At 46.1% G+C, this 26,445-nt stretch overlaps 1 protein-coding gene across 4 annotated transcripts in view; it reads left to right on the top strand.

The window, feature by feature from the left end:
* The window catches only part of GATAD2A (GATA zinc finger domain containing 2A), a 113,391-nt gene that overhangs the window by 51,497 nt on the left and 35,449 nt on the right, over nt 1-26,445 (top strand). For 3 of the 4 annotated variants that reach the window (XM_037029008.1, XM_037029010.1, XM_037029007.1), the window contains exon 2: nt 4,532-4,619. In XM_037029008.1, the coding sequence (XP_036884903.1) occupies nt 4,605-4,619 (15 nt within the window). In that variant the 5' untranslated portion in view covers nt 4,532-4,604. Of the gene's footprint in view, nt 1-4,531; nt 4,620-26,445 lie in introns of those variants that run through there. The other variant, XM_037029009.1, reaches the window with a different exon arrangement.

The following is a 26,445-nucleotide window of genomic DNA, read 5'->3' as shown; positions in this document are numbered from 1 at the left end:
TCTTCCCACTCCCCTGTTGCTAACCCTCCATGTGATCTCCATTTCTATGGTTCTGCTCCTGATCTAGCTGTCCTCTTAGTTTGCTTTTGTTTTAGGTGTGGTGGTTAATAACTGTGAGTTTGCTGTCCTTTCCCTGTTCATATTTTTTATCTTCTTTTTCTTAGATAAGTTCATTTAACATTTCATATAATAAGGGCTTGGTGATGATGAACTCCTTGAATTTGATCTTATCTGAGAAGCACTTTATCTGCCCTTCCATTCTAAATGAAAGCTTTGCTGGATAGAGCCATCTTGGCTGTAGGTCTTTGGATTTCATGACTTGGAATACTTCTTTCCAGCCCCTTCTTGCCTGTAAAGTCTCTTGAGAAATCCGCTGACAGTCTGATGGGCACTCCTTTGTATGTGACTGTCCTCTTATCTCTTGCTGCTTCTAGTATTCTCTCCTTCATTTTAATCTTGGGTAATGTAATTATGATGTGCCTTGGTGTGTTCCTTCTTGGGTTCAACTTCTTTGGGACTCTCTGAGCTTCCTGGACTTCCTGGAAGTCTATTTCCTTTGCCAGACTGGGGAAGTTCTCCTTTATTTTTATTATTTGTTCAAATAAGTTTTGCACTCGTGGCTGTTCCTCTTCCCCTTCTGGTACCCCTATAATTCGGATGTTGGGACGTTTCAAGATGTCCTGGAGGTTCCTAAGCCTCTCCTCAATTTTTTGAATTATTGTTTCTTCATACTTTTCTGTTTGGTCATTTTTTTCTTTCTTATGATCCACTCCCTTGATTTGAGTCCCAGTTTCCTTTCCATCACTATTGGTTTCCTGTGCATTTCCCTTCATTTCAATTAGTTTAGCCTTCATATGTTCCTCTAATTTGTGGCTAAAATCAACCAATTCTGTGAGCATCCTGATCACCAGTGTTTTGAATTGTGCATCTGAAAGGCTGGCTATTTCTTGGTCACTTAGAATTACAGGCTCTGGGGCTTTGAGCTGTTCTTGAGCCATAATGTTTGGTCTGTTTGCACCTGTTATGTGGGAGGGGCGGAGCCTTAAGTTTTCGCTGGGGCGGGTGACCCAGTTGCTGGGTTGTGATGCTGCATGTGGGGGTGGGGTCAGAGAGGGGAAAAATGGCGCTTTGCTCTGCTCTGCTCTCTCTCAGATTTCTGTCCCCTCTGTGGCTTCCCACAAGCAAATTGGGCCTCTCTGGTGCTGGTTCCCAGGTGTGTGGGCCCGTGCATTCTTTAGGACCCTGTGGGTTTCCCCAACGAACTCTCTGTGAGCCTGGGAGCCTCTCCCGGCCCCTCAACCCGGAGAAAGTTGGATGAAAGTTGGAGACCTATAATTCGGATGTTGGAACGTTTAAAGATGTCCTGGAGGTTCCTAAGCCTCTCCTCATTTTTTTAATTCTCATTTCTTCATTCCTTTCTGGTGGGATGTTTTGTTCTTCCTTCTGGTCCATTCCATTGATTTGAGTCCCCGTTTCCTTTCCATCACTATTGGTTTCCTGTGCATCTCCCTTCATTTCAATTAGTTTAGAAATATTCCTCTAATTTGTGACTTTGTTCCTCTAATTTGTGACTATAATCTACCAGTTCTGTGAGCATCCTGATAAATAGTGTCCTGAATTGTGCTTCTGAGAGGCTGGCAATTTCTTGGTCGCTGAGAGTTATTGGCTCTTGGACTTTGAGTTCTTCTTGTGCCATCTTTCGGGTTGTTCGTGCCTGTTCCATAGCAGGATCAGAGCCCTAAAATGTTCACTAGAACAGGGCAACTAAGTCGCTGGGTTGTGACGCTGTATGTGGGGGCGGGGTCAAAGAGGGACTCTGGCATCCGGTCTGCCACCTGCCGCCCCGGCCCTCACCGGTGCCCAAGGGCAACTAAGTCGCTGGGTTGTGACGTTGTATGTGGGGGTGGGGTCAAAGAGTGACAATGGCTTTCACCGGTATTGCAGGGCAACTAAGTCGCTGGGTTGTGATGCTGTATGTGGGGGCGGGGTCAAAGAGGGACTATGGCGTCCCATCCGCCGCCTGCCGCCACAGCCCTCACCGGTGCCACAGTTGCTGCCGTCACCTGGCCCACGCGTTTCGTCCCACTGCTCGTGAGTGTGCCACCGCCGTCAGCCCTCGCCCCCTGGGGCCTGCGTGGTCTGTCTCACTGTGCGCGAATATGCGCCCGGGGTCCGCCCCGCACCCCAACTGGTTCTCGTCTGCCTGCGCGCCTGGGTTGGGGGGCCCTGTCCTGCCCGACCCTGCTCGCTGCTGGCTCCGCCCCTCTTACCGTCCCCGTTGAACGGTTAGATGTAGTCGGACTTCCGTATAATTCAATTTTCTGTCCTTTGGTTGTGTCTTTGTTTCTCCAAACCTTTGTTTTATTCAAACTTGGTTGTGGGAAAAGGCACAGTGTTTCCACCTATGCCTCCATCTTGGCGGAAGTCCCGGAGAAAGTCTTTCTAGTTGATGCTTTCAGGATCTAATTCCCGTTGCTGGGGCCCTAGCCTGAGAGGTCTGTCTCACTGTTCGATCCTTTGCCTGGTTTATCTTCCTGTGAATGTGTGACCACAGTCAGCCAGCCGCCCTGGGCCCTCACTGGGTTGTCCCGTCGCCACTCCATGCCTAGGATCCACCAACCACCTCCGCCTCCGCTCCTGGGTCTTTCCAGCCCAACCCTGTTCCACTCCGCCCCTCTTACCTGTCTGGCTCAGTGGTTCGTTGTTGTCAGACTTCCGTACAGTTCAATTTCACTATTTGTCTGCGTTTTTGTTACTAAAACTTAGCTGGGTTTAAATTTAGTTGTGGGAGGGGGCACAGTGTTTCCACCTACGCCTCCATCTTGGCCGGAAGTCTATTTTTTTTTCATGTCTCTCCAGAATGTATTTATTATAGTTTTCAGTTTATAGGTCTTGCACATTTAAAAAAAATCAAATTCTTAAGTATTTTACATTTATTTATGCTTTAAAAATTTTTTTTTAAATTTTATTTATTTATCTTTAGAGAGGAAGGGAAGGAGAGGAGAGAAATATTAATGTATGGTTGCTTCTTCTGAGTCCCCTGCTGGGAACTGGCCTGCAACCCAGGCATGTGCCCTGACTGGGAATCGAACCGCGATTGTGTGGTTCGCAGGCCCGTGCTCATTCCACTGAGCTATACCAGCCAGGGCTTACTTATGCTTTTAATGGATTTTTTTAAAGCCTATAGTTCTGGTTGTTCATTGCCAATGTGTAGAAATACTGCTGACTTTTTTGTATTGACCTTGATCCTGAAGAGATCAGGTCCTCTGAAAGTCCAGGGTCCCTGGTTCTGAGGCTTCCCTTCCATGGCAGAGAGGGGCCGTCACTTCGGAGATAGGAAAGAACTAGGACTAACTTCATTCCCTGTGTTTCCTGCCCTGGACCTCACTGAGGAGGATGCTGTGTGCTCCTCAGTACCCAGAGGCCTTTCCAGGGAGGTCACTGATATTTACTTATTTCTCAAGTTCTCCTGTTCAGAGTGTTTTTCACCACCCATGAGCTATGAATTACTGTGAACCCAGTTTAAAAATAAAGGTTTTATATCAAGCAAGCTCTGGGATCATGTGGGTGCAAAGAATAACAGGAGATACTGACAATACTAAGACCATGGTTTGGCTGATTCACTGGGTTTTATTTAGCCTTTGCAACTGGAGCCCTGGACATCTGATGTCACAAAGAAGGGGAAGTCCTGAAGTCAGCTATGTCTGTGACCTCAGGAGAGTTCCCGAACATTTTTGAGCCTTAGTTTTTCTGTCTGTGAAATGGTCAGCCCCCTCCTTCCTTGAACAGTGTTTGCTCTCTGGAGATGATCCCTGGGGGAAAACTGTGAGTTGCCCCATAAAGGCGAAGCTACCTTCATTTAGAAGGTGAAGTATGTCTGTCCCCAGGCACATCACACCCTCAACTTGTTGAGGGTGAGTCCTGCGCTGACTGGGATGGAGGGTGGTTTCTCTGGGGTCTGTGCCAGGGAACATGCACCAGAGAACAAAGAGGTCATTTCTGGATAGGGAGACCTAGGTGACCCTGGGCAAGTTCATGAGTATCAGACATCAAATTTCTTATCTGTAGAATGGGTATGGTTCTGTAACCTGCCTCTAAGGTTGTCCTGTGGATTCATAGAGATGCTGAGTTTCTTAGCACAGTACCTGGAACTCACTCTTAAGCACCTACTCAATGCTGAGTATTACTGTTTCTGCTGATAATGTTATTACTGTTACAAGCAAACCTTGAACCATTTACTGTGTTTCTGGCAAGTGGCTGTGGGGCTGTGTACAACCTTTTGTCTCCATCATATTGTCAAAGACAGCATCTACTATGGTAGTGTTTATAACATTGCATCAGGTCATAGGTCAGAGACTAAAGAAACTTATTTCTTCAGCTTCTCCCTGTAGAAGAGAGCTGAGACAAAGCTTTGGTTAAAATCTGAAATTTTACTATGTAATTCGAGGGGTTGGAGGTATTTAAAACTACCAGAATGTTCCAGAAACTTTCCTTGGAAACTCAGTGTTTCTTTTTCTGTCCTTCATTTTAGGTTGGCAAGCACATTGACACAGGTTGCCATTTACGTAGTTGCTGCCATGGCCAGCTGGTAAGACCAGAGTCCCATGCCCAGAAGCCAGGTGAGTGTTTAGGTTCTGGTATCTGTGTAATGAAGGTTCTGACTTTCCCAAAGGGCCTCATTCAGCTCTTTGGGCATTTGAAACTGAGCACTGCTTTAGAAGCTGATGGCCACCTCCTAGAGGAAATGGAGGGAGGCAAGTCCTCCAGGATTGTGTGCTAATAAGACTGTCTCCATAGGGCCACCCAGGCCCTGCCTGCCTTGTGTATCAGGGGTCACTTGAAAAGCCCTGGCCTAAATAGGATGAGCCATCCTCTGTGAGGATCAGTAGCAGAGGATAATCCTGACTAGGTGGCCATGACCCTCTGGCCATTTCTGTGATTTCCCAATGCTGACCAAAACTGGTAGAATTTTTCCTTACCATTGTCAGCAATGCAGGTCCTTGCATTGTTGCTTGGAGCTGGTTGCCCTTAACTCATTCTGTGTCTGTGCAGAAACAGAGCCATTCCTCACTGCTTAGAGCTGTCAAATGCAGGTTCTGTCAAGGGCTCTCAGGACCCAGCAGTCAGAGCCTGCCATCCAGGTGGGATTTTTTAAAGATTACAAATTTGTCAGCTTTTTGCTTTTTGTTGTGGGGTATAAATTAGTCCAACAAATCCATTTATTTTAGGTTTTCTCTGGTTGGCACCAGTTCAATACTGACTTCAGCTGAACTGTGGCATGTGGTCAGCTGGGGTCTCCTCATTCCTGCCACCCAGGACACACTTGGGCACAGAGGAGGAGCAGGTGGGAGGAGGGCTGACTCTTGGTAAGCCATGAGGCACACATAGCCCCCAAACATCACCCACATCGTATGTGGTTGTTGGTGTACACATGGAGGGTCAGACTGCCTATTTGGGCTAAGGGACATGGTGTTCACCCTTGAAGTTCTGTTGGGTCCTGTTCATTCGGCAGGTACAGATGGCTCATGTACCAAGAGATGGGCTTTGTGCTGTATATTCAAGATCAAAAATGGGTGTGATTTACAGAAAAACTGTTCACAGAAAGAGTAATACAGGTGACCCTTAACCAACCAAGGTGTGGAAAATGGTCAGTCTCTCTGATACTAATAATGGTTGTTGGATTGTCAAAACATTTTTGACCTTTTGTCCATAGAGGTGGACACCATTCTATTTGTGAGAATTGGGTACCACCGTACATTGCCTTTGGAGGTTCATACTCCTCTGAGTGGGCATCACTTAGCCTTTGCTCTAGCAATTCCACTTCTAAAAATGTATCCCAGAGATACACTGTTAAAAATAAGGATTGTGATAAGGCTGTTCATTATAACATTCTGAAGGGGCAAAACTAGAAAAACTTAGGTGTTCGTCAGTTGGGGTTGGGGACTGATGGGGTAGAGCTGAGCCATTCAGCAAAGGAATGATGAGATCTTCATGTCATGATGACAGGATTTCTAAGGTGAGATGACAAGTGGGAAAAAGAACAAGATGAAGGGTAAAGAGCTGTAGTGTACTTACTTTTATCTAAGGAAAGGTGGGGAGGATATGAACATATATGTACTTATGTAAATCAACCATGTGGTCACACCTTTGAGAAGAGGTATGAGAAGGGGGACAGGATTGCTGGAGATTTATTCAAGTTTCCTTCTATGTAGAGCTAGATATATGTTTATATAATTATAAAATGAAAGTGGGTCAGGGGCAGTGACGATCCCTAAAAACCACAGCAAAGTGAAATAAATGAATCTAGGTGCATGTCAGTTGCAACTCAAGTTGGTGACATAACCTCTTATAGTTATTTTACATGACTTTTAAACACAGTTTGACTGTAAATGTTTTAGTGATGCAAAATGAAAAATTTATCTTTAGCTGTTTTTAGGAATCATATTTTTGGTTTCAGGTTAATACCAATAATTTTAGTGTTATACATTACAGAAGAAAATAAGCCATTAAATTCTGTAAGAACCAGAATTTTCAGCATGAAATAAAAGTGTGAATATAAAATAAAGCATTTAAGTTAAACTGTTAATTCTAAATCTGCATTGAAACATCCCAGTTGTGTCAGAAGGACCCATAGGGTCTTCCTGGCCAAGGGTGGGGCAGGTGAACATGAGGGAGAAGAAGGAGTCTTGGGTTGGAGCATCAAAGGGATAAAAAAATCGATGTTCATGTTGGTGCTCAAAAGAAAGGAAAGCACTTGCTGGTCTCTTCACAGGGTGTTAAGAAACCAACTCATTTTGATAATTGATAAATAGAGGGAAAGAAGCATTTATTACCTCTTATCTATGGACTTAACTCTCAAGGAACAAAATAGTGGGTGAGGGCAAGATTCCCTCACAGATTAGAACTACCCTACAGAACTTTCTGAAATGATCTGAATACATATCATCTAGTATTTTACCTGACTAAGGTAAATAGTTTGACTAAGGAAGTCAAATTTTAATTTTAATCTATTCAGACGGCCACATGTGGCTAATGGACACCACAGCTATTGACATATTCTGGCTGGTTAAAATGAAGTGATGGAATTAAAAATTATAAGTTTTCAGGCATCTAATGAAGTGATGGGTCTCAACAGCAAGCACCCCCAGTGGACAGTGCGCCCCCCCCCCCCAAGGAATGTGCATGTGCTTGGTTGGGCCTCAACATCTAGTTGACAGGAAGTCAGGGGCGTGTGGTATTTACCACAGGGGTGCCACCAGCAAAACCTGACTGTGGGAAACAGGCTAAATGACCTAATTCCTCCAAGGTGTGATTGAAAAAGGGGCAGGGGGCTATAGATTTCAACCAGTGTGACTCTGACAGGTTATGGAATGCTGGTTAAGTTGTTGAAAGTATGATGGTGGTGGTGGTTTGTCCTATGGAGATAAATACTGACCTGTTCGTTTGTAAATGTATGTTGGGTAGGATTTGCTTCACAAAAGCTAGTGGGGTGTGGGAGACTAAGGTTGGTCACCTAGAGACCATGAATGGGAAGTGCATGCAGTTAATCCTGCTGCTCTGTTTCCTTCTGTGGGTATGTTTGCAGTTTTCCATAATCAAAGTTTACTAAATGGACTTGATGCAAACATTCCCTCAGGGAGCTTTATGACACACATCACCCAGAGCAGGGTAAATGGCCATTTACAAAGTGAGGATGGTGGATGCTTGTGGTTAGTTTAAATTCAATCAGAAAACTTGAATCACTGTGAGAGGCCTTGGCTTATGGTCTACCAGGTGGGACTGGAACAGCCTCTCCTGCAGCATTCATATTTTCTATAATAACACTCATAGCTACCCTTTGTGGAGCCCTTAGAGAGCATTAGTGATAAACTAGGTGGGTGCTGTTCCTGTTTCACAGGTAAGGAGGCTAAGGTACCTGGAGGTGAACCAGGCATCGTTCTGTGCTTGTTGGTACCTTCTATTCTGTGAGCCTGCCCCTGCCCACACACACCTGAGTTCATCATTGTTACCACCTGTGCTTTCTTTTTCCCTTTTATTATTTTTAAAATATTTTGTTTATTTTTAGTGAAAGGGGAGGGAGAGAGACATTGATGTGAGTGAGAAACATTGATTGGTTTTGCCTCTCGCACATACCCTGATCAGGGAACTGAATCTGCAACCCAGGTGCATGCCCTGACAGGGAATGGAAAAGGAGATCTTTTGCTTCGTAGGAAAGTGCCCCAAAACTGAGCCACACAGGTCAGGGTCATCTGTGCTTTCTCACTTCAGTACTTTGACACCATGGCAGCCCATACATTGTTTTCAGACTTAGATTAATATTCTTTATTTTAATTTGTGTATCCTTCATTTATGACTGGATTTTTTTTTATACTGTTAAGGTCCTCCTCACTAAGTAGCTTGAGCATCCATATAACCAGTGGTTTAAACTCTGCATCTGTTAGATCGTTTATCTCCATTTCTTTTAGTTCTTTTTCTGGAATTTTAATCTGTCCTTTCATTTGGGTCATTCATGTTTCTTTGTCTCCCAATTTTGGCAGCTTCCCTGTGTTTGTTTCTATGTATTTGGTAGAGATGCTTTGACTCTGTGTCTTGGTAGCATGGCCTAATGTAGGTGTCCTGTGGGGTCCAGTGGCATAGCCTTCATGTGGGCTGAGTATACCTTTCTTCTGTAGCTGAGCCTTGATTGCTGTTGGTTGATCAATGGGAGGGATTTACATAGGCAAGTCAGCTGCAGGGATTGGCTGTGATCACTCACCACCAACCTCTACCCTTCGTGGAGGATCAGCTGTGCAGGGGCAGGGTGATGGTTCTCTGACATGGTCTGTAGCTGTCCACCGGTGTGCTGGTCCTGGGGTTTCACAGGTGATGGAGGCCAAGGTCAGCCCCTACCTGTATTTTGTCCAGGGCCACCTTTCCTGAGCTATAAAACAATCTGAGATGTCTGCTGCTTGTACTCAGCTTAGAGATAGATTCCCAGGCATCTAGTACTGGACCTGCGGTTCACTGAGGCCAGCTGTTGCTTGTTATGACAGGATTTAAGAAGTTGTGCAGTGAGAGCCAAGACCAGCCATTCATACAGAAAAGCAGCTTGAGTGGATCTGTAAGTTGGGTGGGGTGGAATCTCTGGGGATCTTCAAGGCTAGTCAAACAGCATTAGCCATGTTGATGGAGTCTCAGATATGGCACCAGCTTGCTGGCTCTGTGACTCTGTTGTGGGAGGGTTTAGCAAAGAGATAATGGCCTCTGCTTACCTTGATGCCAAACAGTTCAGTTTCTCCCAGTATGCCACTGGTGCTTTTTCTACCCCAGTGCTAGAGCTCAGATGGAGTGAGTAGAGTAGGAGAGCATGTGCAGGTTCTTTTTAAGAGGAACTCCTTGGTGCTCTAGCAGTTTCTTCCACCAACTCAGTCCCCACTGCCAGAAGTTTTGGGGATTTATCTTCCTGGCACCGGAACCCTGGGTGGGAAGGCCTGGTGTGGGGCTGGGACTCCTTGTTCTCAAGATATTCCTCCCAAATTTTTGTCCATAGGAAGTGGGTCAGGGAACAGCCCTCCAACCAGTCTGGATGGATGTGATTTTTTAAATTTTGTAGTTGTCAGACTACCATGCAACTTGATTTCTGCTGGTCCTGAGTGATGGTGGTTCTATATTTTAGTTGTAATTTTTTTAAGAGAGGAGAAGGTAATTTTATTTTATTTTTTTCCACTTTTTAAAAAATATATATTTTATTGATTATGCCATTACAGTTGTCCCATTTCCCCTTCCCCCCCTTCATTCCCCCTCCACGCCCCTCCCCCACCATTCCCCCCCTTTAGTTTATGTCCATATGTCACAAGTTCTTTAGATTCTACATTTCCCACACTATTCCTGTCCTTCCCGCTATTTTCTACCTACTGTCTATGCTACTTATTCTCTGTACCTTCTCCCCCCTTCTCCTCCCACTCCCCCCACTCCCCTGTTGCTAACCGTCCTTGTTATCTCCATTTCTATGGTTCTGCTCCTGATCTAACTGTCCTCTTGGTTTGCTTTTGTTTTAGGTGTGGTGGTTAATAACTGTGAGTTTGCTGTCCTTTCCCTGTTCATATTTTTTATCTTCTTTTTCTTAGATAAGTCCCTGTAACATTTCATATAATAAGGGCTTGGTGATGATGAACTCCTTGAATTTGATCTTATCTGAGAAGCACTTTATCTGCCCTTCCATTCTAAATGAAAGCTTTGCTGAATAGAGCCATCTTGGCTGTAGGTCTTTGGATTTCATGACTTGGAATACTTCTCTCCAGCCCTTTCTTGCCTGTAAGGTCTCTTTGGAGAAATCTGCTGACAGTCTGATGGGAACTCCTTTGTAGGTGACTGTCCCCTTATCCCTTGATGCTTCTAGGATTCTCTCCTTCATTTTAATTTTGGCTAATGTAATTATGATGTGTCTTGGTGTGTTCCTTCTTGAGTCTATCTTCTTTGGGACTCTCTGAGCTCCTAGATTTCCTGGAAGTCTATTGCCTTTGCCAGACTGGGGAAGTTCTCCTTTATTATTTGTTCAAATAAGTTTTGCACTCATGGCTGTTCCTCTTCCCCTTCTGGTACCCCTATAATTCGGATGTTGGAACATTTAAAGATGTCCTGGAGGTTCCTAAGCCTCTCCTCATTTTTTTTGAATTCTTGTTTCTTCTTTCTTTTTTTGTTTGGTTGTTTCTCTTTTCCTTCTGGTCCACTCCCTTGATTTGAGTCCCAGTTTCCTTCCCATCACTATTGGTTTCCTGTGCATTTCCCTTCACTTCACTTAGTTTAGCCTTCATTTGTTCCTCTAATTTGTGACTATAATCAACCAGTTCTGTGAGCATCCTGATCACCAGTGTTTAGAACTATGCATCTGAAAGGTTGGCTATCTCTTTGTTGCTTAGAAGTATTGGCTCTGGGGCTTTGAGCTGTTCTTCTTCTTGAGCCGTAATGTTTGGTCTGTTTGCACCTGTTATGTGTGAGGGGCAGAGCCTTAGGTGTTCACCAGGGTGGGACAACCCAGGTCGCTGGGGCAGGGTCAGAGAGGGGCAGTGGGGCTTGTTCCATGCTCTCTCTTGGATTTTGGGCCCTTCTGGTGCTGGTTCCCGGATGTGTGGGCTTGTGCACCCTCCAGGTCCCTGTGGATCTCTCCAGTGAACTCTCTGTGAGCCTGGTAGTCTTTCCCGGCACCTCGACCCCCAAAAGTTTTTTCAATTGGTGCTTTTAGGCCTTAATTCCCAGTGCTGGGGCCCTGGTTTGCGTGGTCTGTCTCATTGCTCATTTTTTTGCCTGGTTTATCTGTGTGCAAATGTGTGATTGCGGTCAGCCAGCCAGCCGCCTTACACCCTCACTGGGTCTGCCGGTTGCCACCCCATGCCTGGGATCTGCCAACCCCCACCTGTGCTCCTGGGTTGGTCTGGCCACTTTTTCCTGCGAGACCCCACTCTGCCAGCTGCTGACTCCGCCCCTCTTATTGGTCTGGCTGAATGGTTCGTTGTTTTCAGACTTCCGTACAGTTCAGTTTTCTGTCTGTTTTGGTTGCATTTTTGTTACTAAAACTTTGTTGTCTTTAAACTTGGTTGTGCAAAGAGCCACAGTGTTTCCACCTACGCCTCCATCTTTTTTGTTGTAATTTTGATGTGGTTGTGAGAAGAGGTGAGCCTTGTCTGCCTACACCACCCCTAAGTTAGTATCCTTGATTAGAGACCAGTCTCATTTCCCCATTGTCATCCATCCATAGCAGTTCTAGCCAGTAGAGTAGATAAAGTAGGTGGTTAGTTGGTCTTCAACATGACTTTGTCCTAAAAGAAGTAGTGCTTTACAAGTTTGAGCCTGTGCCATCTAGGGATCACTGTATATCTTCTCTTGGGAGGGACCTGGCCCTGCATCATCCACCTGCTTTGTGTCCACTGCCCATTCCCCCACCTTTGTGTGTGTTTTCCCAAGGCTTCATGGGGTCTGTGGTCCCTCGGGTGTGAGGCATATCATTGGAAACCCCCAGGGTTGTCCATGGGCTCTAGTCAGCCCTGGTCCCTGGTAGAGACTACGCACATGTTTGTATGAATGAGTGAGTGAGTGGAACCCCTGTGAGACTGAGGTAGGTAAGCACACTCATAGTGAAACCTGTGTGGGCCTGACTTGAATAGAGCTCTGCCTGTGGTGACCTGGTGACCCTCTCTCCACTTTGACTCTCTTATCTGTAAATTGTATGTCCCACATGGTTATAGTCCAAGGCATCAGCTCCTTTTCTGGGAGATAGTTCTTTTTTTAAAATTATTTATTTATTTATTTTTAGAGAGAGGGGAAGGGAAGGGGAAAGAGTGGGAGAGAAACATCAATGTGTGGTTGCCTCTCATGTGTCCCCTACTGGGGACCTGGCCCGCAACCCAGGCATGTGCCCTGACTGAGAATTAAACCGGCAACTCTTTGCTCCACAGACCCGTGCTCAATCCACTGAACTACACCAGCCAGGGCCCTTCTCTGGGAGATAGTTCTTATTTCCCATCTGTATGGTGGACTTGCTGTGCTGTGAGCACAAACCCTGTAATATCTAAGAAGGGCTGTGGCCCTGTTGATGGGGGTTCTTCAGTGGTTTAGGATCTTGGTGCACAAAAGAGTCTTTCCTTGAAGACCTGATTCTGTGCTCCCGGAGTAAACCTACTTTTGTCTTTTAGTTTAGTAGTTCTCGAGGGGTTGTGGCTCTTGGGATTAGGATTTTTTTCCTTTTTTAAAAATCCTGTCTTTAAAAAATATGAAGGTAAAATTCACATAAAATTTACTCTTTAACCATTTTAAAGTGTGAATTCATCGGCATTTATATTTTTTCAGTGTTGTGCAGCCATCACCTCTAATTCCAGAACATTTTCATCCCTTCAAAAAGAAAACTATGTCCCATTGGCAGCCACTCCTCTCACTTCCCCACCTCTGTGCTAACCAGGGCCCTAGCAACTACTGTTTACTTTCTGTTTCTATGGATTTGCCTGTTTGGGACATTTCACATACTCTGTGGAATTTCATGTCTGGCTTCTCATACTTAGCATGTTTTCATCATTCATGCTGTGGCATGAATCAGAACTTCATTCCTTTTTATGGCTAAATAATATTCCACTGTGTGGATGGACCACATTTTGTTTATCTATTCATCTGTTGATGGACAATTGGATCATTTTTACTTGTTGACTGTTGGGAATAATGTTGCTTTTTAACATTTATATACAAGTTTTTCTTTGAATACATGTCTTCACATTTCTTGAGTGTAAACCTGGCAGTGGAATTTCTGGGTCATATGGTAATTCTGTGTTTAACTTTTTCAGGAACTGCTAGACTTTTCCACATCGTTGCACCATCTTATATTCCCTACAGCAATGTATGAGGGGTCCAGTTTCTCTACATCCTCACCAATATTATTTTCCCATTAAAAACTTTTTTTTAATCATAGCCATCCTGGTGGGTGTGAGGTGGTATCCCATTATGGTTTGATTTGCATTTCCCTGATGATTAGTGATGTACATCTTCTCATGTACTTATTGGCCATGTGTGTTATTGGAAAAGTACCTCTTCAACTCCTCTGCCCATTTTTGAATTGGGTTGTCTCTTTATTATTGAGTTTTAAGAGTTCTTTATATATTCTTGGCACTAGATATATGGTTTGCATGTATTTGCTCCTTTTCTGAGGGTTGTTTATTCACTTTCTTGTGTTCTTTGCACAAAAGATGTGAATTTTGATGAAGTCCTATTAATCTTTTTTCCTTTTGTTGGTACTGTGCTTTTGGTATAGTATGTAAGAATCTACTACCAAACCCAAGGTCATGATATATCTTTTTATTTTTTAAAGATTTTATTTATTTAAGTTTAGAGATGGTAAGGGAGGGAGAGACACATCAATGTGTGGTTGCCTCTTTGTGCCCCCAACTGGGGACCTGGCCCGCATCCCAGGCATGTGCCCTAGACTGGGAATCAAAGTGGTGACCTTTTGGTTCATAGGCTGGCACTCAATCCACTGAGCCACACCAGCCAGAGCACCTTTTTATATTTTCTTCTGTGAGTTTTATAATAGGTTTAGCATTTTAAATTTAAGTCTTTCACCCATTTTGGGTTAATTTTCATAATGTGTAAAGTAGGGTGTTTTTTTTAATCATCTTTTCTACTGGCATGAAGACATTTTGGCTTATTTAACTAGGAATGGGGTGGGGGGCGATAGCTGGGACTTCTGGAAGTACTTTTTCTCGTCCTTTATTATTTTTAAATCCTCACCTGAGGACATTTTGTCACTGTTTTGAGATAGGGGGAGGGAGGAAGAGAGAGAGAAACATTGATGTGAGAAAGAAACTTTAGTTGTCTCCTGTACATGCCTGGACTGGGGATCAAACCTGCAACCTAGATTTGTACCCTGACCAGGAACCAAATCTGCTGTAGCTCTTTAGTTAGAGCATTGTTCTAACCAGCTGAGCCACACTGGCTCGGTGGCTCTCTCTCTCTTTATTTTTTCCTTCTCTCATCTTCTTAACACATATGTATTGAGCACCATTCTGTTTTGGGCCCTGGGATGGTAGTGATGGTAGAGGTATTTCCTATACTGTGTAGGGGGCGGGGCACACAAATAGATGGGATGAGTAAATAGAATGTCAAGTGGTGATGAAGTGGGAAAGGGCATGTGTGGAGGGGAGATAGATGTCATTTTGCTGTCTCAGCTGAGACCTGAAGAAAGAGAGCTTTGTACAAAGACCTGGGGGAAGAATCTTCCTGAAAGTGCAAAGACCCTGAGGTGGAAGTGAGCTTGGCTCTCAGAGGAGCAGCCAGGATGTAACTGTGGGTAGAGCTGAAAGAATGGGGTCGAGGGGTTGGGAGGGAACACGGGATGGTGGGAGGTGAGGTCGGAGAGGCCGATAAGATCTCTAGTCTGGGTTGAGGGCCTTGCTTTTACCTTTAGTAGCGTGTTTTACAAAAGGATCACTAATGTGATATTCTCCAGCTTATTAGCTTGGCAGTTTCCTAGAGGTTGGTGTAGGTGTCCAAAACCAGGACAACTCCTGCCCAGGGGAATATTTCCACTTAGAAGGTAGAGGGGAAAGGTGGAGTCTGTTTTAGTTCTTATAGTTTGCAGAAAGTGCTATGAGAACTGTTTTTTAGGCCCATGGCTTCATTGAGACCAGAAACTTGCTTTAGCTCTAAAAGTAGTTTATCGTGCTGGCTCCAGTCCTCCTGGGGCAACTGTGGGCTTTGACACCAAAAAAGGACTTTTGCAGGGAGGAGCTTGACAAAGGAAGCCCAGGCAGGGTGAGTTACAGCATTGCTGGGTGCCCTGATGAAAAACAATAACAAATGCACACCTGTTCGCCCACTTTCCACTCATGTCTCCTCTTTGGAATGGAGAAGGCCTTTGTGGCTCTTCTGGAATTTTTCGTGCAAAACCTCCCTGCCATTTCCAGCCACAGGCCCCAGTGGAGCTGGTGGTCAGGGCTGTTCTGCACTGGGCCCTGAGGGAGCCGGCCCTGGAAGAGTTAGGGCCTGTCATTTTGTGATGTGACACTGACGGGCACATTGCAGATGTGGAAATGGCAGGCATTAACAACCCTTTGTGGGCTTCAAGGCTCATAGCCCATGAGGGAGCTGGGAGGGGACAGAGGGCTGGTCCTTTCCTTTGGGTGGGAAATTCGGCCAGCTCATTCTCACAGTGATATTCTGCACCAGGGGGACTCCTGGTCACCATTTCCCTGTGGATATTTAGTATTACTCAGATTCCCCTTTATAGGCGGCTTCTTTGTTTCTGTTCTGTGTGCTCCTCCAGTAGCATCTGTTTTTCTCTTTGGGGCCTCAGGGTTGGGATTTGGCCATAGTCCAGCAGCTGTCGGAGACCCAGATGTCAACCTGAAATGGCCCCAAGTGGGTGGCAGTGGGTGCTTATTAAGCACCTCTGAGATGGCAAACACTAAAACTAAGTCCTCATCTCCAGTGTGAGCTTGAAGGAGTTGGTGACAATTTTAAAAGGCACTTTCTAGCAGTCTTTTCCTCCTAACATGTGATCAGGGTAGGTGCAGTTACTTCCACTGAGTGCCAGCCACAACTTAGAGATGAAGGCAGGATTTTGTCTCATGTCACTGGGAAGGGTGCTCAGAAACCAATGGATGGGGCTGCAGTACAGATGGAGCTAAGTGGGATCCATGGAGCTTGTGTGGTCAGTGTTTGCTGTTTTCAGAGTTTTAGGGGGAAGATAAAAACATAATCCCCATACAATATTCCAGGAAGAGCTATGCTTTCTCTAGTTTTTTCTCCCATGACACCATGAAGGGAGGTTGAGGTCAGGGGACCTGGTTGTCCCAGGGTGAGTTTGAGCAGCCAGGTGCAACCATCTGGTGGATACTATGGCACGAGCCTTGCCAAGGGCAGTGACTTGTCCTGAAATTGGCTTTGTTCCCACACATTGTGCTGGGGTGAGATGCTCCCAATGCCTTCTGCACTGTGCAGTCATCATGGGATTTGCATTGAGGAATATGAAGAAGTTTTCTTTTTAAAATGTTGATGGTCACTATTTGAATATGTTAAAATGTCTGCTCTCCAGGTTAATTTTGTTAACTAGATACCAAAAAAGTGTTAAATCAGAGGCATTATTTACAAGTCTTCCACCTTAAAAAAAACACCCAAACAGATCGTAAATGTGGGTTTCTTGAACCTAGGAGTGAAGGTGACTGGGATAGGATGGATGTCTTGGTCTGACTCTACCTTGGATATGACCCCTCTACCCCACCCCTGTGTGATGGGCCTATATTTGATGACTCATCAGCATTTCAAATGGAGTACAGTGTTTGGGCACACCTGGGGTGTTAGAAGTGCCCTATGAGGAGGCTGAGATGTTCCTGAACTTAACCTAACTTAACCTTCCCTTTTGACTCCTGTCTCTGAGCTGAGCACCACACTTGCAAGTGGTATCTCTTCCTGGAAGGGTTAGGTGGGGAGCACCTGTGGGGGCTGGGGGCAAAGAGATACCCTGAAGAGCACACAATACTCAGAGGGACTTACTTGATAGAGTGACTGGAGGCACTTCTTTTAAGTTGTGTGCACACACAAGTCTTAAAAAAAAACACAACAGCTGTTAAAAGTTTTGGTTGAGGATCCTTTTATTTGGTTGGTGGTATCTCCTTTTCTTGAAGACGGGTTTTCACGTGCCTGTATATTTGTGCCACTTCACCTTTTCTGCTACCATTTCTTCCTCCCTGTTTTCTCTCTACAAATTCAGATTCTGCCCCAGCTCAAGTGAAACATTTCTAGATTCTTCCCCATCTCCTCTGAAGCAGCAGGTGGATTCCATTTCTGGTGTTGACTTGCAATAAAATGGTGATTGGCACTCACATCTCAATAGCCCTTACCGGGTCTGTGTTCCCATGAAGGTGGGGGCCCCGAGCAGCACCTCCAGTCTTCCACAGAGAGGCACCCCCAGGTCACTGGCTCTTTGGAGGTCACTATTGGGCACAGGATCAGTATTTGTCAAGAGCCCATTGGTGTCCACATACTGCTGGGTCAGGTGGGCCATGAACTTGGAGATGGGGTGTCCCAGGCCCTGAGTAACAAGCACCTTGTGCTGCAGAAGTTCCCTTCTGGGTTCACTCATCACTCAGATAAACAACAGTAAACAGTTCTTTGCCTTCTCTGGAAACTTAAATTATTTTGTGCATGAACGAAGCTGTAGAAATGAGCATGGTTGTACTGCTACGGATTTCAAAACCTCTGCTGTTCCAGTCAGGTGCAAAATTATATGTGGGTTAAGTGACAGAAGTACACGGGGATTCACACCAGACCCTTCAAGGCTCTGGACTCCTTCACGTGCTTTAGAAGTTAATGATCCTGGCTCCTGTGTCTGATCTCGTGTTTATACTTACTGGTTTTCCTTTCTATTGAGACAGGTGGATCTGGAACTGAGTGGGCACTAATCACCTATAAGAACTGCTGCTATTCTTTTTTTTTTTAAAGATTTTATTTACTTACTTTTAGAGAGAGGGCAAGGGAAGGATAAAGAGAGGGAAAGAAGCATTGATGGGAGAGAGACACATTGGTTGCCTCTCAAGCGTGCCCTGACCAGGAATTGAACCTGTGATCTTTTGCTTTGCAGGGTATTGCCCAACCAACTGAGCCACACTGGTCAGGGCAAGAACTTTTATTCTTTGCCAAGAATTGAACAGTTAAAAAAGATCTTTCCTGAGATAATTGGGCAAGATTCAGAAGTGGGAGGAGGGGTTGAAAACTGTGCAGCGTGTGGGGGTGCATGTGTCTATGTGAGCGTGCATGAGTGTGGTTGCATACGTATGTGTGTTTGTGTGTGTGATGCAAGATTGCTTGGTGTTTACCTAGCCTGGTGTGTTGCATCTTTGGGGAGCAAGGAGGTGTCTATTGATCACCCAGTATCCTTTATATGTTCTCTATCAATAGGGTGTCCATTGAGTGAGGTCACATGCTCCCAAGTCTAAGTGCCATGTTTCTTGTCCCTTTCCCTCTCTATTCACTGCCTTTGGCTCCCTGCAACCCAGAGTCCGTGGAACCATGGCTGTTGGAAGTGGACCATGAGATTGCTCACCTCATTTAAGGCTTTGGAAAAGCAGCTGAGCCCCTTCAGTAGGACAGCAGAATTTCTTGGTTACCTGTCTCATTTTTGTAAAGTGGCTGTCCATCTGGAGGGCTGTGTTGGCTTCTCTTTACAGGCAGAAGATTCAGAAAACCTGCTTCAAATCCCCAGGTCCAAGGAACCCCAGTGTAAGACCATTAGGATGCCACCACCTTGGGGGTGAAGTGCCCACCAGCCAGGCCCAGTGTTAACATAAATGTTAGCAGAATTGAAGGACTGAGGTGCTGACTAGGTGCAGGCTGAGCCCCAGGCAAGTTCTCAAGACTCTCCTGCTATCTCCAGGCTGGGCTGTGGAGCTGCAGTCATAGGCAGAACATACTGGGTGCAAATTGTGATTGTTTAGAGATCGGCAAAGGGTGCCATGGCTAGGGTGGTGCTTCCCGCTGCCCTAGAGTGGGACATTTGGAGACAGTTTGGTGTGGGTTTGCATCCAGATGGTCTCTCTTTTATACCAGGTAAAGCACGCTTCTTAGGTTTTTCCCTGGCAAAGGGGAGTCCTGGTTACCTATGGTCCTTCAGGGCATCCCCATGGGCTCCCAGGTCTCCAGTGAGTCTGCACCACTGTGCTTGATCCACACTTTCCATCCCTACTCAAACTCTCCTCCATCAGAGAGGCTTCTCCTTCCTCCACCCTCCACCCCCCACCCCCCACCCCCCACCCGCCTTTCACCATTAGTTTCTTAGCCCTTGTGCTTCTCCTCAGAGCTTTGGCCCGATATTCAGGCATGTGTGCTGAGGAACTGCTTGTTTTTATAACGGGGTTAAAGTTTCATCCGCCACAGTAATTGAGTTTATAGCATGTAATTTTCTTTTGTGAGGGACCTATTTGTATTGAGAGTGTATAGGGCTTTTAGGATGGTATAAAATTGACCTGTAGTGAGACAAGCTGATCCTGCAGTGAGCTGTGTATACTAGGCACTTTTTGAAACTAAATTTCTTTTGATTGTTAAAAGGATTAATCATGAGTATTGGGCTCATATTGAATTTACATGTTCAAGGCCTTTTTTTAAACCTGTTTTTTTCTGTAGTTCAGCTCTAATGCTTGTTTTGGAAAAGCACATTTATTCCAACACTATTGATATATTAGGGCACAGTTGGAGAATAACACACACATCGTGTTTGGTTATATGTGATTTTGTCCAGGAGAAATGCTGGGTAATCTAAATGCTGGTGACCTATTTTGATAAATAAAGTTTGACTGGGAGACAGCTATGCCCCTTTGAGGACATGCTGTTACAGAAGTAGAACTGAGTAATCGGGACAGCGACAGAATGGCCCACAGAGCTGAAAATACTGTATTTGCTGTGTCCCTTGAAGAAAAAGTTTACTCACTCCTGTACCAGGTGAATCCAGAAGACTGTTCTAGTCAGAAGAGCACCTGCTGGTACACAGAATCAAATGCACATACTTAAGATGCACCAACCCTCCCTGGGTCACACCCATCCCCTTCTGGAGTCAGGTAGCCTCCTACCAACTTGTTAAAGTAACTCAGAAACTGTAGCTGCCCACAGTCACACACACTTAGGTCTTCCCAGGGCAGGCTTCAGGTAGCATTTGTGTACTTTTTGGGTTGTTTAACATGCTGCCATTTTAAAATTGGGTTCCTGTCCTTTTTTTTTTTGTGATGATGGAATGCCATGCACATAACTGCATTGTTCCTGTAAGCCCTTTGTTTCTGTTGCATGATGCTCCAGCAGAACTTACTGTACTTTGAAAGCAAATAGCAAATGAGGTGTGGTCTCACTCTGACATTCCATAAGGCTGTAATTGCTTAATATTTGATCTGGACTCTGTGGTGAGAGGTAATAAGGCCCACTCCCCCGCATGAGGAGCTCTTAGTGGCCTTTGGAAACCTTGAGTCTGGCTCTGGGTGGTTGATGGGATGTTTTGATGGACATTGCCGGGGGGGGGGGGCATGGCCTTTAGTACCCAGCACTGTCCCACTCATTGCTCTATGACCTCTAGTTTCCCTACCTGTAAAACAAGGGCTGGTGCTCTGACTTGTGTGGCTCAGTTGGTTGGGTGTCATCCTGCAAAGCTAAAGGTTGCTGATTCAGTTCCCGGTCAGGGCACATGCCTGGGTTGTTGGTTTGGTCCTTCTTCAGGGCATATGTAAGAGGCAACCGATGGATGTTTCTCTCTCTTTCTCCCTCCCTTCCCTTGTCTCTAAGATATAAAAATCTTCAAAAAAAGGGGAGGGGGCTGTGGTAGTAGTACTCACCTTGCAGGTAGTCCTGAGGCACATCTGAGGTAATCCCTGTGGGTAAACAATGTGAGAATAGTCTACATTTCTGTTAACAACACACAAGCAATTTGGGTCAAGGTATGAGAATCCCAGTATTGAAAGGGGGCCTGAAGTATCTGATCTAGGCACCCCTCTTCCCAAACTTCTCTCTGTAAAATCTTCATTTGTTCATTCATCAGATGTTTGCTGTGCACCTATTATGTGGCCAGCACTTTTCATGGACTAGGGACATACCAGGAACTGGTATGCTGTTCACCCTGCTGCCTGGTACCTGGTAGGTGGTGATAACACCTGAATACCGGGGGCTTGTATCTTCCCATGAAGGACAAATCTTAATTCTCTCAGGCGAGGCAGCTGCTGCAGGCATTTGAGGATGGCTGTTTGATCTTCCTCACTGGAATGTGCATCATTTTAGTTCCACCACGTGATTGTCCCTCTAGATGAAAACAAACCACTTAAACATAATTAACAAAAGGTCTTTAGACCATATAATGCAATGGTTGTGAGAGTGCCAGATAGAGGAATGTGGACCTGGGTTCCAGCCCCAGATCCTTAGCTCACGGAGACTTGGATTTCCCCACCTCATGGAGTGGCATGCCCATCCCCTTGTCAACATTCAGAAGCTCTAGGTGAGTGGCAGCTGTCACCCCCAGTGTGTGGGTGTGCCCCTCTCCTGAATTGCTGCAGGGAGAGTCTCCCCAGGGTCTTCTCAGTCTGTGTTTTTGAAGTCTCATGTAGCTTCTGGCCAAGTGTCTGGGCCCAGGGCCTTCCTGATAGTGTAAAAGAAAGAAAATGCCTGTGTTTCTAGAGTGTTTTTTAAGTTTCCACACTGCTAAGGGTTAAGATCCCAGCTTCAGGCAGTGAATATAGAGAGACTTAGTTCCCCTTTTGAGCAAACCTTTAGCACAGGACTTGCTGTGGCTCCTTCCTTGTTCAGTATAAGATGATTTCTGCTCAGCAGCTTGTCCCATGTTCCCCTGTCTGGACCATCTCTCCATACTCCTGTGCCTACTTCTGCCTCAGTCTGTGGGACTCCATCTGAGTATACTTGCCTTACAGTCAGAGTGCAGGAGTTTTTAGTGAAAGTACGTGACTTAATTTGCTTTGTTTTACCCTATAGGGCAACCCCAGGAATCACACTTCATGAGGCTAATTTACAGAAATGTAGGTTTAACTCAGTAGCAAGTAGTAAAGCCATACTGTGTGCTTCCCACTGAAAATGAAGATAAATGGTAACCCTGGCCACTGTGGCTCAGTTGGTTGGAGCATCATCCCATGGACTGAGGGGTCATGAGTTCTGTCTCAGGCCTGCGCACATGCCCAGGTTGCAGGTTTGGTCCCTGGTTGGGGTGCATAGGAGAAGGTGGCCCATTGATGCCACCCACTTTCTTCTCTCTATAAAACCAATGAAAAAAATGTCCTCAGATGAGGATAAAAAAAAGAAAAAGAAAAAAGATGAATGGCTAAAAGAAGTTTCTGCTATGAAAAGAGTTTAGCATCAGCCGGGAGGGGAGACGAAGCCATGGAGTTGTGTGGGGTTGCTGCTGTGGGCAGTCCTGGTGAGGGACTGTGTGGAACATGGGCCCTGTCGGAGTGAGCCCACACTAATGCTGTGTCTTGGTGGCCCCTCCCAACAGCTAGTGGCCCAGGTAGAAGGTGTGCATGTGGGTGAACCAGGGGGTTGGGTACACTCCTTAGAGCTCTGGAGTCATTGTGTTGAAAGAAAAGGTGGACTTTTAAGCTGCGTAGACATTTGCCAATAACGAGTGGGAAAGTGGCAGCGGTGTTCCCTCTAAGCCCACTGAGGTTCTGTGTTCCTCTAGTGTTCTTGGTTCCACCTGTTGCAGGAGCCAACCAATTGCCCTCCATGCATCTTATGTGCCCTCTTGGCCAAGGGCCATGGAGGGCAGCACCTCCCTCCCTGCAGGGCCTTCTCTTGCCTGCCCCCTAACACTTAACATTTCAGTTCTCAGCCTCTGAAGGTAACTATTATTTTATATAGCTTTCTTTTTTACCTTCATTTTCTTTTAATATAAGACTGACACACAGTCACTGTTCAAAGAAATAATTTAATACAGAAAGTGAATGTTTCTGAATTATAATCCACTCTTCAGAGATGAATGCTATGGATTTTAGCCCCATTTCTTTCAATTTCAATTTTGGGCAACTTGCAATTTTTTTCCTGCTGATTACAAGCACTTTTAAACCATGTGAATGGTATTATACAGTTGTACAACTTAATGTTCTCATTCAGGTTATTTCTAACATCACTCTCTGTCTTTTCACGTAGCATGTCTATAAGGAATGGATGGGGAAACTAAGGCTCAGAGAATGACAAGCTCCCCCTGCCAGTTGCTTTTTGTGGCCCTGGCTCTTCTCTGCTGTGTCCAGTGGTGCAGGCTGGCCATCGGGTCATCTTGTTGTTTCCCAAGTTAAATTGCATTCCTTGTACTCAGCCTAATGATCTCTGACATTGTGAGAGCTGGTGTTTTGGTGTGAGTTTCTTCCAGAACACAACCACCACATCTCTGCCACTGTCACTCAGAGATGGGTGTCAGGAAATGGCTCAGGCCCAGAGCAGAGTGAGATCTATTCTGGAAGGGAAGACCAAAGTGCAGCTTAGCTCTTTTCCCCTGACCCCACCCCAGGCACCTGGGTTTGACTCAAAAGACCTGGGGAGCCTGTGGAGAGTGTGCAGACACAGGGTTCAGCTTTGGAAGCTTCCTCAGGCTGCTGTCTTGGGGAGGGTGGGTAGGGTTCCTGGGTCTAAGCAGGAAACAAAGGAGACCATGGAGAGGTGGCACAGCTCCAGTCCTGGGACCATTAGAGTGCAGAGACCCACCTCTGCTGTATGTCAAGACTGTGGAGCTTGTGGTTGGTGAGACTGACATGTAGATCCTGTCATCATCCAACCTAGCATTGGTTGCTTCATAGACCCTTCTTCCTTCCTGGCCGGAAGAGGTGCCCTGTGCTGCCCCTTGTGCAGGCAGGCCTTCACCTGTCAGCAGATGCTCCTTGGCCTCTCTTTGTGGGTCTGGTAGAGAGCTCATGCTCAGTATATCCAAAGTACCTCCACTGCCAACCTTCTTACCCCAGAACAGCTTCTTCCCAGTAGTTGCTCAGGCGAAACCCGACAAAACAGAGCAACCCTCTGTCACCTCATGTTCAGCTGTTGGAATGTTGTGGTGTCTGTATCTTCTAAAGTACCACCCAGCATGTGGTCGTGTCTCCCTACTGTTCTGTCCTCTTCTGTCCTGAGCTACAAGATACAGAAGCTCCCAGTCTGTTCCCGAATCAACCAGATCATCCTTTAGAACAAATTGTATCCCCCTGTGCTCCCTCTGAGGTTAGTCCACACTCAGCACTCTCCTCCTACCTCCTCATGCTCACTGCTTTCTCTGGGCTCCAGAAAAAGCATCCCAAGTCCACTTTTCAGCATATTGGCTCTGTCACTTCTTTCGAGCACATTATTGCTGAGTCTCGCTTTCCTCATAGCTGAAAGAGGAGTATTGCTTGAGTAATACTGCTGGTATGTTAGTAACAGAGTAGTAGTGTAAATAGTCCATATAGTGTCTATTGACTTTTTTTTTTTTTTAACTGGCCTGCGTGCCCAAGCTGAGTCACTTGCTTTCTGTTGGTCTCCCAAGTCCTGTTTAAAAATTTGGGTTTCTGCTGTAGCATAATTTACCCTTTGGAGTTGTTTTAAAACATGTTTTCCTCCTGAGGTTTTTAGACCAGTTGGATGATGGGATTTTATTAAAATAAAGCTGCTTTTGGTTGAGGCAGCTGAAATTCATATTGGATCCAAAGCCGCATGTCAGCATTCTGCCCGGAGCTCAGTGGCCCCATCATCCTGGATTCAGTCTGTGCTGTGCCTTTCTACTTTCTAGCCTCTAGTGTGGCTGAAATCTGCCCTTCTTGGCTGAGGAAGACCAGGACTACACCCTGCCACCTCCCCATGGCTCAGCCAGGTTGGAGAACAGGACACATAAGAACAGGGTTGTGTTGGGAGAGTGAGGAGGGGCTGAAGCTACCTGGGTTTCAGCCCTGTTCCCTGTGTAGCAGTCTGTGCCTCAGGTAGCCTTGGGCCTCGGTCCCTCATCTGTATAATGGGCATGCTGCTGTCTGGATCTGCCCTTCAGACAACAGCCAGCACCCAGCACAGAATCCCACCAAGAGGGGACTGCTCTCTGTGGGCCCCATATTTCCTGAATGAAAGGCCATGTGGTGGAACTTCTGTGGTCACTGCTTCCCCTTCATTTTCCTCCCCTTACTTGCCAGGAATTTTGAAGATGATTTAAATTTGTCAGCTTGGGTAATCCAGCCTCTTCACCTGCTCTTTTGAAAGTATTCTAAATGCACCTCCTCACTGCTCTTTGCAGAAATCAGCCATTATACTTCATTCCACAAGGCTGGTTTATCCTGAAACTTTGTCACCATCCTTGATTCCGTGTCTGTAGCCACCAGCTTTGATGTGCTGGTGGCATTAGCTCTTCCCTCTGAGAGGAGGAGCGGCTATTTACCAGCATGTGCCCTCCCCAGAAGCAAGGCCCTAGGGGCCAAAGATTGGCCATAGCAAACCCCACTGGGCCCGAAGGCAGCCTGGCACCTGGCTGTGGAGGAGGCCTCATCCCCATGGTAGGTTGTGCCCTCTCCAGCTGTGCTTGTCCTTTGTGGGGTGGGGGAGAGTTTGGGGAGGGTTTGAGCAGGTCTGCCAGAAGCACAGACCAGGTCATTGATTCTGAGCCTAGGGTTGGCAGTGGTCCAGTCCCTGGGCTTCAGAGTGAGTTGTTCTGACATTGCACACGTAGGACCAGCCTGGGAATTCCCAGGCTGTCTACTGAGGTGGAGGGAGTGGCCCTGTGGTGTGAGGCTCTGCTCTGACACCTCACAATTTGCTTGTTTTATACCAGTGATGATGAAGTGAGAGTCTTGGGCACCACCTCACCAGTCTGGTCACCTGGCTCACAGTGATCTTGTGGGCTCCCCCTTATCTGTGGGCAGTTGAAACGAAGGACTTCACACAGGTTCTGGGATTTATGTGAGCTTCATGAATAAGACCTTGGCACTTACCCTGTGGGGGGGAAGTATGGATACTCTGAGTGCAGGATTGGGGGACACAGCATCATGAAGTGGGGGTACATTTTCCCTGTCTACCTGGGACCCCTTACACCCCCAGTGGGTACCAGGCCAGACTGGGAACTTCTCCTTCAGGGGCAGAATTTCCCCAGACTTCAGCAGCAGCTCTCCATGCCTGAGATCCTGGTATCTTCTCAGTTTCTACCTAGACAGGCATCCCCCCATCCCTGGGAGCACTCATACCTATTGGCCAAGGCAGCAGCAGAATCACTTCTTTTGTCCAGTTCTCAGATGTTTGAGGAGCTCCTGTTTCAGGCTGTGCTCAAAGGAAAGGTGATCCATCCCTCTCACAGTGGCAGACACTCAGGGCAGTGACTTGTCTGCAGTCTCATGGGGAGACAGGATGGACACTCAGTGAACAGGCTGAAGGGGGCTGTGGTCAAGGCATGTCAGGAAAAGAAACCTAGCATGTTAGGCTAGGAGGCACATGTGAGCATCCCTTGCTTCCCTGTGG

The sequence above is a fragment of the Sturnira hondurensis genome, unplaced genomic scaffold (genome assembly GCF_014824575.4).
Source record: "Sturnira hondurensis isolate 20B ecotype Veracruz unplaced genomic scaffold, ASM1482457v3 Scaffold0020119, whole genome shotgun sequence".
NCBI classification, from domain to species: Eukaryota; Metazoa; Chordata; class Mammalia; order Chiroptera; family Phyllostomidae; genus Sturnira; species Sturnira hondurensis.
Note: the sequence above shows the minus strand (reverse complement) of the source record. Positions and strands in the feature narration are given on the sequence as shown.